The 12,218-nt window shown below is 39.3% G+C and overlaps 1 protein-coding gene across 2 annotated transcripts in view; it reads right to left on the reverse strand.

Moving 5' to 3' along the window:
• Window positions 1–7,382: 7,382 nt before the first annotated feature.
• si:ch73-335l21.2 (RING finger domain-containing protein) overlaps window positions 7,383–12,218 on the reverse strand; it is a 29,012-nt gene continuing 24,176 nt past the window's right edge. For both annotated transcript variants that reach the window (XM_052126895.1, XM_052126903.1), the window contains exon 2: window positions 7,383–8,501. In XM_052126895.1, the coding sequence (XP_051982855.1) occupies window positions 7,786–8,501 (716 nt within the window). In that variant the 3' untranslated portion in view covers window positions 7,383–7,785. The remainder of the gene's footprint in view (window positions 8,502–12,218) is intronic.

A 12,218-nucleotide genomic window follows, 5' to 3' on the forward strand; every position in this document is an offset into this window, starting at 1 on the left:
CTAAAAACTCAGAATTTTTTTCCTTCAAGACAGCGGTTCATCTCTCATCTAGAAGCCCTCTGCTGCTTCGCCGTCAATATGAGTCATCTTTTTACAGATGTCCTTCCATAAGTGTTCTGGGCCGCGCCCATGCAGAGTCAGCTCTCATGGAGACAGACTGCACTCACTGCGAGGGCATGAGTCTCAAGACGCTACGCTCGCGAATCGCCCTCGTTCAGTGGGGCGATTCAGCCTCCCTCAAACTTCCACCCGCCTCTTCTGTGATACCCAAGGTATCAAATAAGTAGGCACGGCAGGGCCGCAAGGTCGAGCAGGATGAATTTGAGGTGCATGGCCTCATCTCGTTCAGTGGTTCTGACGCTTATGTCATGTCTCTCACTGCATCAGGTGAGTGGTCATTGGATGTTGTTATCGTCCCTCCCCCCAGTGAGGGCGAGGAGCGTTTACGCACCACTGACAAGGAGATGCTTTGCGTTCTTTCAAGGGGGTCGAAGAACACAATGTCGATTTGTCTCCTCCAGAGGAACCTGCAGTCTCACCTTGATGAATAGGTCCAGACGACATCAAGCGACCACGTCTCGTAGATCTGCCCCGTTCTTCCCTGAAGTTCATAAAGAACTCCAGTGTCTCCAGCCAGCCTTTTCAGAGGCTCTGTGAAAAGAATTACTGAGTGCTAAATCATGACTCCGCAACAATCACAGGCTATGTGAAATTTTATGCCAAAATGGAGCAGTACTTTATTACAACCGGCTCGCTCCCTCTCTGTCTTGTTCCAGCGCCTGACTAAAAACCCCACACCAGCTGCCTCAGTGCAGGCAAATGTCGCAGCCGAGCCTCTGGTAAAGCCTCGCAAGCCGTGGCCCAAACAAAGGCAGCCACCTCAGCGCAAGACCTGCACCGATTTCTGTGCTGATTGGTGTCTTTCACATGGCAAAGACCCAGTAAACTGCCCCATATATGAAATTCTCATATTTCTTCAAGAGCGATTAGACGCAGGACTCACTCTGTCAACGCTCAAAGTGTATGTGGCTATTATGTCTGTGTATCACGCACCTTAAGCCGGCACCACTATAGGCAAATATGATTTAATCATAAAGTTCTTGGGACATGGGATGTTTGGAGTTTGGCCCCACTCTTTCAAAAGCCACTGTTAAACCCAGAAAAGGCTATGTGTCTAAGGTTCTAACCATGCCTTTCTTCCTTCCTCCATTTAATTCCTGATGGGCATGGACGAAAGGTGTGTCTTTAAAAGACATGTTTTGCAGCAGGATGGTCTTCACAAAACACATTCGCAAGGTTTTACAACCTATCTCTCTTCACAAGTCCTCTCTGTTTAGAGCGCATGCTATTTCATTTACCAAACATATAGTTATGCCCCTCCCCTTAAGTATGGGCTCTCCTGCAGCACATCTACCTGCATTCAGGCCATTGTAATTTACCATAAAGTCACAAGTACTTTCATACTATATGACTATAGTTCATATATTCATTCTGAGTGCTCCCCGTCTGGCCCAACATGAGGGTCACTCACTTGCGGCATACTTATGTCAGTCGCTGTCCCGCAGGACTGCGGCATCATGTTTGCTCTCTGGAAGGTTATGTCGTATTGTGCGGCGTGATTTGATTCTGTTCCCCATATGCGTTAGCATGCAATGCCAAGTGTACTGAGTTGTAAGGGAACGTCTCGGTTATGTACGTAACCTTGGTTCCCTGAGACGAAGGGAATGAGACATTGTGAACGCTGGCCGCACTACAAGACTCCGTGTTCTTCTGAGGTGCAAGTGATGCACCTCAGTCTGAAAATTCTGACGAATGGTGTTTGTGCACCTGCTTTTATAGCGGACAGCTTTGCGACCAAAAAAGTCAGGGCTCAAATATCACAGCCAATATTAGGATATTGGTGTTATTGTAGAGACGTTGCAACTAGGTTGTGTGGAAGGACACTCCCCATATTTATTAGCACGCATGTCTCATTCCCTTCTTCTCAGAAGGGAATGAGTTTATGTACGTAAAAGAGACATTCTCTAGCGTTCAGCTCAATCCAGCACGCTGTGACGCAATGGGCGCCCAGTCACATGCACTCAGGACATCTCTCCACTGGCCCGCTTGGACTGGGGCATGTCCAAGAGAGTGTTTTTATTTGTAGTTGTAGCTCTTGTGTGAAAATGTAGTCCACACAAGCATTCCGTTCAAGTGATCAACAAACTGTACTTTTTTGGAGGTAGGACTGAGGTTACTGAGGTGGAAAATCTACAGGTGGTCATAAAAATATAGTGTTTGTATGGACACTATGAATAGTTATATGAAATTTACATAAATATGAAAATAATAGTTAAAATAATAGGCTAATAATAAGATACTGCATTATGTATTTCTATTGTATGTCACGAATCAAAAAAAGTACATTTGTGACATTGACCATGTTAACTTGGTGTGAAAGGTCAGATTTTCTTGCTTCCATTGAAGCACACAAGATGCTTGGTTGATCATTCTCAAATCAAGCTTGTGGAGTCCATTCCGGTTTAAGTGCATACTGTCATTAACGCAAAAGGAGGAAATACCAAATACTAAGGACTGCAACGTTTATGTTTTATGTTGACATTGTAATTTGTAATGAAAATAAACTGTTTTAATTCCAAAAATGAAAAAAAGAAGAAAAAGAAAATCAGCTGTAAGATTTAAAATGTTGCAATTAGCTTAAAAGAAATAGTTCACCCAACAATGAAAATTATCTCATAATTTACTCACCCTCATGTCATCCCAGATGTGTTTGACTTTCTTTCTTCTGCTGAACAAAAATTAAGATTTTTAGAATATATTAGCTCTGTAGGTGCATACAGTGCAAGTGAATGTGACCAGAACTTTGAAGATCCAAAAGCATAAAAAGGCAGCAAAAAAGTAATCCATAAGACTCCAGTGTTTAAATCCATATTTTCAGAAGTGATATGATAGGTGTAGGTGAGAAACAGACCAATATTTAAGTAATTTTTTACTATAAATCTCCACTTTCACATTCTTTTTCTTTTGTTTTTTGCGATTTTAATTCTTTGTGCATATCACCACCTATTGGTTGGGGCTGGTCAAAGGTGGCGAATGTATAGTAAAAAAGGACTTAAATATTGATCTGTTTCTCACCCACACCTATCATATCGCTTCTGAAGACACAGATTTAACCACTGGAGTCATATGGATTACTTTTATGTAAATGGCTGCATTTATGTATTTTTTAGAGCTTTAAAATTCTGTTACCCATCCAATTGCATTGAATGGATCAACAGAGCTGAGATATTCTTCTATAAATTTAGTTTGTGTTTTGCAGAAGAAAGAAAATCGTACACATCTAGGATGACATTAGGGTGAGAAAATGATGAGAGAATTAAAAGTTTTGGGTGAACTATCCCTTTAAATCCCCAGTGTTGTAACAAATGAACATTTTAAATTTCAAACATTCCATGTAGTCTCTCAATTAATGTTTGGTCATAAAAATGAAATGTAGGCCTATAATTATTATGAAAGTATTATGATTTAGGTTAAATTAGCTTTATATAATGTATAAGATGTCACTCTTGCCTGGTTGCCCACTAAAGCTAAGCAGGGTTGAGCCTGGCCAGTACCTGGATGGGAGACCTCGTGGAGAAAACTTATAGGTTGCTGCTGGAAGAGGTGTTAGAGTGGCCAGCAGGCGGTACTCACCCTGCGGTCTGTGTGGGTTCTAATGCCCAAATGTCGTGACGGGGCAACTATACAGTAAAAAAAACTGTCTTTCGGATGAGATCTTAAACTGAGGTCGTGACTCACTGTGGTCATTAAAAATCCCGGAAAGAGTAGGGGTATGACCCCGGTGTCTTTGCCAAAATTCCCAGCATTGGCCCTTGTTTATCATGGCCTCCTAATAATCTCCATCCCTGAGTTGGCTACATCACTATATTCTCTCCTCTCCATCAATAGTGTCTGGTGAGCATTCTGGTACACTATGGCTGCCGTCATATCATCCAGGTGGATGCTGCACACTGGTGGTTTTTGAGGAGATTACTATGTAAAGTGCTTTAAGTGCCTATAAATGCACTATATAAATGTAAGGAATTGTTATTATTAATATTATTATTTTAGTGAGGACATCTCATAGACTTCCATTGATTTCATAGCAGGCTAATGATATTTTCTATCCCCCAATCCTACCTCTAAACCTAACCCTCACAGAAACCTGTGCACATTAGTAGAATTAAAGCTAAACATGATTTGGCTGGTTTATGGGCCTTTTTTTTTTACTAGTGAGGACCACCTAAAATGTCATCACTAGTGGGTTTTCTACAAATTTCTTTATATTAGTGAGGACATTTTCACACACACAAAATACTTGGATACATTAAATTATATATATATGTGTGTGTGTGTGTGTGTGTGTGTGTGTGTGTGTGTGTGTGTGTGTGTGTGAGCGTGTATTTATCACTTTGTGGGGACCAAATGTCCCCATAAGGATAGTAAAACCCGAAATTTTTGACCTTGTGGGGACATTTTGTCGGTCCCCATGAGGAAAACAGCTTATAAATTATACTAAATTATGTTTTTTGAAAATGTAAAAATGCAGAAAGTTTTCTGTGAAGGTTAGGTTTAGGGGTAGGGTTAGGTTTAGGGGTTAGAATATAAAGTTTGTACAGTATAAAAACCATTATGTCTATGGAAAGTCCCCATAAAACATGGAAACACAACATGTGTGTGTGTGTGTGTGTGTGTGTGTGTGTGTGTGTGTGTGTGTGTGTGTATACAGTGGGTACGGAAAGTATTCAGACCCCCTTAAATTTTTCACTCTTTGTTATATTGCAGCCATTTGCTAAAATCATTTAAGTTCATTTTTTTTCCTCATTGTACACACAGCACCCCATATTGACAGAAAAACACAGAATTGTTGACATTTTTGCACATTTATTAAAAAAGAAAAACTGAAATATCACATGGTCCTAAGTATTCAGACCCGTTGTTCAGTATTTAGTAGAAGCACCCTTTTGATCTAATACAGCCATGAGTCTTTTTGGGAAAGATGCAACATGTTTTTCACGTCTGGATTTGGGTATCCTCTGCCATTCCTCCTTGCAGATCCTCTCCAGTTCTGTTAGGTTGGATGGTAAACGTTGGTGGACAGCCATTTTCAGGTCTCTCCAGAGATGCTCAATTGGGTTTAAGTCAGGGCTCTGTGTGGGCCATTCAAGCCACTCCTTCGTTATTTTAGCGGTGCGCTTAGGGTCATTGTCTTGTTGGAAGGTGAACCTTCGGCCCAGTCTGAGGTCCAGAGCACTCTGGAGAAGGTTTTCGTCCAGGATATCCCTGTACTTGGCCGCATTCATCTTTCCCTCGATTGCAACCTGTCGTCCTGTCCCTGCAGCTGAAAAACACCCCCACAGCATGATGCTGCCACCACCATGCTTCACTGCTGAGACTGTATTGGACAGGTCATGAGCAGTGCCTGGTTTTCTCCACACATACCGCTTAGAATTAAGGCCAAAAAGTTCTATCTTGGACTCATCAGACCAGAGAATCTTATTTATCACTATCTTGGAGTCCTTCAGGTGTTTTTTAGCAAACTCCATGCAGGCTTTCATGTGTCTTGCACTGAGGAGAGGCTTCCGTCGGGCCACTCTGCCATAAAGCCCCGACTGGTGGATGGCTGCAGTGATGGTTGACTTACTACAACTTTCTCCCATCTCCCGACTGCATCTCTGGAGCTCAGCCACAGTGATCTTTGGGTTCTTTTTTACCTCTCTCACCAAGGCTCTTCTCCCCCGATAGCTCAGTTTGGCTGGACGGCCAGCTCTAGGAAGGGTTCTGGTCATCCCAAACGTCTTCCATTTAAGGATTATGGAGGCCACTGTGCTCTTATGAACCTTAAGGGCAGCAGAAATTTTTTTGTAACCTTGGCCAGATCTGTGACTTGCCACAATTCTGTCTCTGAGCTCTTCAGGCAGTTCCTTTGACCTCATGATTCTCATTTGCTCTGACCTGCACTGTGAGCTGTAAGGTCTTATATAGACAGGTGTGTGGCTTTCTTAATCAAGTCCAATCAGTATAATCAAACACAGCTGGACTCAATTGAAGGTGTAGAACCATCTCAAGGATGATCAGAAGAAATGAACAGCACCTGAGTTAAATATATGAGTGTCACAGCAAAGGGTCTGAATACTTAGGACCTTGTGATATTTCAGTTTTTCTTTTTTAATAAATGTGCAAAAATGTCAACAATTCTGTGTTTTTCTGTCAATATGGGGTGCTGTGTGTACAATAATGAGGAAAAAAAATGAACTTAAATGATTTTAGCAAATGGCTGCAATATAACAAAGAGTGAAAAATTTAAGGGGGTCTGAATACTTTCCGTACCCACTGTATATATATATTTATTTATTTTTTACTGTAGATAGTAGATTTTATATTTCAAATAAAAGTATTCTGTAGTTTCCCATAATTACAACTTCGAAAAGCCCATATACTGTAGTGTAATAACAAACCCTGTTATAAGGTGCTTGATGTCACAAAATGTCAACATGACTTTTACAGTAATAGCCTAAGAAATGTTTGATAGCTTTTTTTTGTAGGCAAGACTGTAAGGCCTTTATAGAAATTGACTTTCAAAAATAAAACCTACCCTGAGAAATATTGAATAACTACTGTATGACATCTAGCCCCAGTATCCCCTATAACACAGCTACTGAGATAACAAAAATAAGTTTATGTTCTTGACTGAAAATATCCATATTATTAATGCATTGCTGCAAGAAAGTTCCTCTTAAATGCAAAACTTCTTTTCATTTGATTTTCACCCTTGACTTTACAGTGCAAGAATTTCAGTTATTTGAATTAATAAGTCCCTGCACACCTTACCATGCAACTAAAACTGATCATGTGGGTCTGTGCATCATCCACAAGAGGGACTTATTATCTTTTGTAAACAAGTCCAAGCTGGACAGTCTCCATGACTTTATATTCCATTCAGCAACTTCCTGCTACAAACCTTTCACTCATTGTTTGTTCAAACTAAACACCAATGTATTTTGCCACAGACTGGTTTGCATATAAACAACGTACACATCACAGTTACACAATGTTAACTGAGTAGGCTATTTGCCTGAAAAGCACATCACTAAAAATGTTAGTTAAAGCTAATGTTGACAAGGCAAATATAAAGAGAATGTTGCCCTTAATTTACTAAAAATGTAGACAATAAATATTCACATAAACAGACAAGGACAAGGATGTTTGTAAGATGATATACTCTCACATTATAATAGCTAAATTATGCATATGCAGTGACTCCAAAAAGTATTTGTACACTTAAGTCACACTTAAAAATGTATTAATTTAATTACATTTAAAACAACATATTAAACCAAATGGCCTCTGCAAACACATGATTCTAGAACTTTTCTCAGAACAACCTTCACTTTTCTTAGCCTATTACTTTCGGCCTAGTGTCATTTTCAGTGATGCATGAAGTCAATTCCTTCATATTTAAACAGGTCCTAGCAAAGCAGCCACAGCTCATCACATGTACATTATACAGTAAAAACAGTACTAAACTGTACCTAAGAGGTTCTGTTTTGTACCTCCCGTTAGAGATTTGGGGTACATAACTGTATTCTTTATGACGGCCCTTGCACCTTAAAAGGTACAGTATCTTCTGAGAGACTGAGTATGGACATGTTTCAAACAGAAAGTGTCCAAATATATATTGTCTTAATTTTAAATGGTATGTTAACGTATTGCCTGTTGATCCACATGTTGATTCTCCTTTATATCTTAGTTATGAAAGAGACTTGGCCCAAATACAACCCCGACCACACAAATCAGCACAAACATAATCCAGAAGATGACAGCCAGCATCTGAACACACATCAGCGTCTTTCTTTGTCTCCTAAAAACTTCCATCTCTTGATGCAGCACTCCAGGAGGGTTTACCATTTCTGTACCATCTCCCATCTGCTCCACCCTCAGACTAACTGTGGGAAGGATTATAAAGCGGGTGTCCCTCTCCCCCAGGGACAGCACAAACCGTTGGGTCACCGTGGCCAGTCGGGCAGACACTGACACAGGCAGACTGAAGGCTACGGGTGGGAGCTGGGCGAGAATCCGTGAGTTGCAGGGGAGAGAGTGTGCATCGCCACCCTGTAGTGGGGTAGAGTGGCGGCACAGGGGGCAGGAGATTGAGGGGGCACTGTTGGGGTCAGGAGGGTGCAACGGAGTGAGCTGGATTTTGCGGAGACACTCCGTGCAGAAGACATGAAGGCATTCCAGCATGCGTGGGAGTTTGGAGCCCTGATCGTACTCCTGATAGCAGACTGGGCACTCCACCTCTGGAGACTCTGCAATACAGGGTGTCTCGGCTTCTGCAAGAGTTGGTCGAGTCTCTGACATGATGAAGGGTAACGTGACCCAACAGATGATACAAAGATGGGCGATCTGACTTTTGGCCTTTGGTGGGGACTTCCAGGTTCGTCCTCTTTCATAAGATTCACCTATATAAAAAATAATAATACTTTGGTTTAAATGCCAGATGAGATATTTTGATTAAAGCTGATGTATGTCATCTTTTATTATTAAAATCGTTCTCTTATCCTATAGCTGTAGGTACATCATTTGTAGGTTGATTTCACCTAAAAGTGTAATTGTACCTCTGTGACACTATAAAAATATTTGATTGTGATATATTTGAGTGACTTATTCAGCCTGACAGAGCAACATAGAGTACACTCGACCAATAGTGTGACTTTAAGGTGTGACTACATTGTACCTCTTCCATTAATAGTTATCTAAAATAAAAATAAAAATGGTTTACTCAACTTAAGCTTAATGTTTTACTATTCTTACTAGTTTTATTTAAGTTACTGTTACTCTCCAAACCCTAAAGTTGTCATTAATAATAAAAAAAACTTAAGTGGTCCTAATTAATCAATACTTGAAATGTCAAAATTTGGAATCCTAACAAAATATATACGTTATTTAAACGTTGGCTTCATGTACTACTAACTCAAACTTATCAAGTACAAAATAATGGCTCTGTGGAATACACATACTGTAAGCCCATTAGAGTGATTAGTGTTACTTCTGGTAAATTAAAGCCATTCTTCTTTACTCAGTTGTATTTTACAAAAGTGCAGATTTACAGTATGTGCACTAAGAAGTACTGAGTAGATTCCAATGTGCCATGTGGCTAAAATGGCTTTCAGTCATAATGTAATTTCCCTTTTATAAGACATGCTACAACTCAATTAAACTAATTACCAGTAAATAAAACAATAATACTTTACTCACAGATTAGTTAAGTTTACTTTTAATGTTATCTTGTTACTTGTAGTTACAATTACTTAAAAAATTAAGTTCAGTTTACTTGAGCCAAATAAGTACATTTGCATAGAAAAGCATGCAAACCAATTGCCTTAAAAAGTCTAAGGTCAACTAATTTGATTTTACAGTGTATCTGTTTGTATGACCAATGAAATAGGGGGGCATTTTATGGAATCTGTTTGAACAAAGATTATTACAGTGTGACAAATCTCTGACTTCCTTGCTCGGTTGGGAAGGAGGATGCGGGAGCTGGCTTAAACACTCTAACGTAAACTTTATTCACTCTGAACAATTAATCTCTGTTTGGGCTTTTCAGCCATAGCACACACACAGGTTCAGTTTTCTCTCTCTCTCTCTCCTCCGGCGGTCAGGACTGCTCTTTTATCCCTCTCCAGCTCTCACTGTAACACAAAACAGCTGTTAGATATAATTTCCCACAGGTGTCAATCCTTACCGCTCTTCCTCTCACGGCCTCGCTCTCCACAGACGTTGCTGGGCCATGCCCACAACACCACATATTGCAACTGTTTTTGCAATTTGGCGCCACCAAACTGAATTGCAAAATTAAACTGTTTTCAAACAGCTTTCCGAATACACCCTCCATCTCCCATTGGTTGATCTAACAGATAGTCCCGCCTCAATCTCACTTTATTGGTTGAGTCAATGTTGCTGTGTCGACCGGAAGAGCTGCTTAAAACAAATAAACAATTTTTTAGCGTCAAAGATTTTTGTTTTTCACAGTTTTTGAGGAAATCAGCCTACGAATGGCTTACTTGCAGTTGCCTTCGCATCTTTAGCTGGCATAGGAGAAAGTATTTTAAGACTGAAAAATTCACACACTTCAGTTTGAACTTTTAATGAATTATTGATATGCAATAAGAGAGATTATTACATTTTTTGTGTGAAGTAATTTGTTGTATATCATTAACTTGTCATTTAGCTAGTTCACAGTTTTAAGTTCCAGCTCATCTGGAGCAATCTTTTGTGTCCTCATTTTATGACAGCAATACTAATAACTTTTAGGTTCCTAACCCTATTCATCCATAAACGCACATATACATGAAACATTTCACTTTTTATTTGCCAGATTAAACCTGGTTAAACAGATCTCATCTAGTTTATAAATGAGAAGTGGAACCAACCCAGTTTTACAACAGTAAGTGTATATTATTTCTCTTGCATTTCCTGTGTCTGAAATCTGAGGGTAGGTCATTATATATTGAGACAGTGTTCTAGAATGAAGTTTGGAGCCTTTTGTCAGGCCGACAGAAATGCACACATAGTCTAGTCTGCATTAGAATGGTAAAACCTTTGTTGGCATTAGAATGAAACTGTTAATAAATAAGAGAATACATCACATATGTGTGTGTATACAAGTGAGAGTGAATAAGTAAATGTATGCATGTATTTACCTGCATGTAAGAATGAAGAGCAGTGTTTGGTGTGGGTAGAAACATTTGTGATGTTTGCATCAAATTGTGCTTTCCTGTGCAAGTGTCAAATATTCTCTTTGACACAAAATTTATGATACAATTTTTGTTTCAACAAGCAAAAAAATGTTACACTTTGACGATAATTACACATAAAAAAATGATGTTCCCACAAATACAGCTGGGATTATAAGGACTGTTTACTGCTGTCTGTTTTCTTATTACAGACTCATGCCAACTCTCGAGTGGGCATAGTCAGAGCAACCATCACTCACAGGAGGGGCTACCTAGCAATGCAGATCTCTATAGAATTTAAAAATAACATCATAGGACTACAGATTGGCTAAAGCACTTATTAATATTTTAGCACTGAAGATCCAAATCTGTTTATTTGCATGTTATTTACATTTGTTGTGTCGATTTTGAAATATGCAACTGACACACTATAGCTACACAAAAATGAATAAAATCATTTGACAGGTGGTTTTATGACATAATATGCAATCATGCTATTGAATTATATTGTATATATTTTTGACAACTGCCACAGTTACACAGGTCAAATAAATATGTAGTTAATATATGCAGAGACATTTGGATTTCCATTGGATGGCTAATGCTGACATTTAGGGCAACCACAGCTGAGTGCTCCATTAGCTCCACAGTTTATAGTGTGTGAGAGAAAGATGAAAGATTCACTCACCGGTGCAGCCCTTCTGCTTTTTTTTTCAAGATAAAGCTTTCTGTGCCCTTTCAAATGTTAGCACTGGTTCCATTATGCAGTTTAATGTCACATGTGGCATGTTTGCCATTACAAAACCCTAAAAAAATCTTAACTGAGCTGTGTTACAGTGTAACTCAGTCCATTTCATCTCTGAATGTGTATACTTTTCGTTTACTGCTCTCTCACACGCCCTTTCCCAGTAACTGTGCCTCCCCTGATGCCATGCTTAGTGTCACCGGGGTGGGAGCTTCTTTCGCTGACATTTATTATCAAGAGATGACTTGGTTACTAGGAGAGGGGCAGCACAAAGCTATTGATAATGTGTATGCTTTCATAGATTGATGTGTCTCGCTGTGCAGCAAATTTGTATTAATTTGACAAATTTTGATTTATGAAATTTTACTTTAACAAAAATGTTACTTTGTTTCAATACAATATGTGAAAGACAGGTAATTTCTGGCACTGCAGTAACTATTTTAAAATGAACCCTTAAATGCACTGTAATTTCACCAAACGCTCTTACATATTCGGGTCTTTAAAGACCCGGCACGGATCTACAAAATGTCTAGATAGTGTAAAATGTTCCAAATATTTTTGAGACAATTAGAAAATAAAAAAAAACATATATATTTTTAGGTTTCATTTTTCATATATCAAAGAGATGATGCAACAAATCAGGAAAACTCTTGAACAGTATTACTTTCACACTGAAATTTCATTAGACACAACTAACA

The sequence above is a fragment of the Xyrauchen texanus genome, chromosome 1, assembly GCF_025860055.1.
Source record: "Xyrauchen texanus isolate HMW12.3.18 chromosome 1, RBS_HiC_50CHRs, whole genome shotgun sequence".
NCBI lineage: Eukaryota > Metazoa > Chordata > Actinopteri > Cypriniformes > Catostomidae > Xyrauchen > Xyrauchen texanus.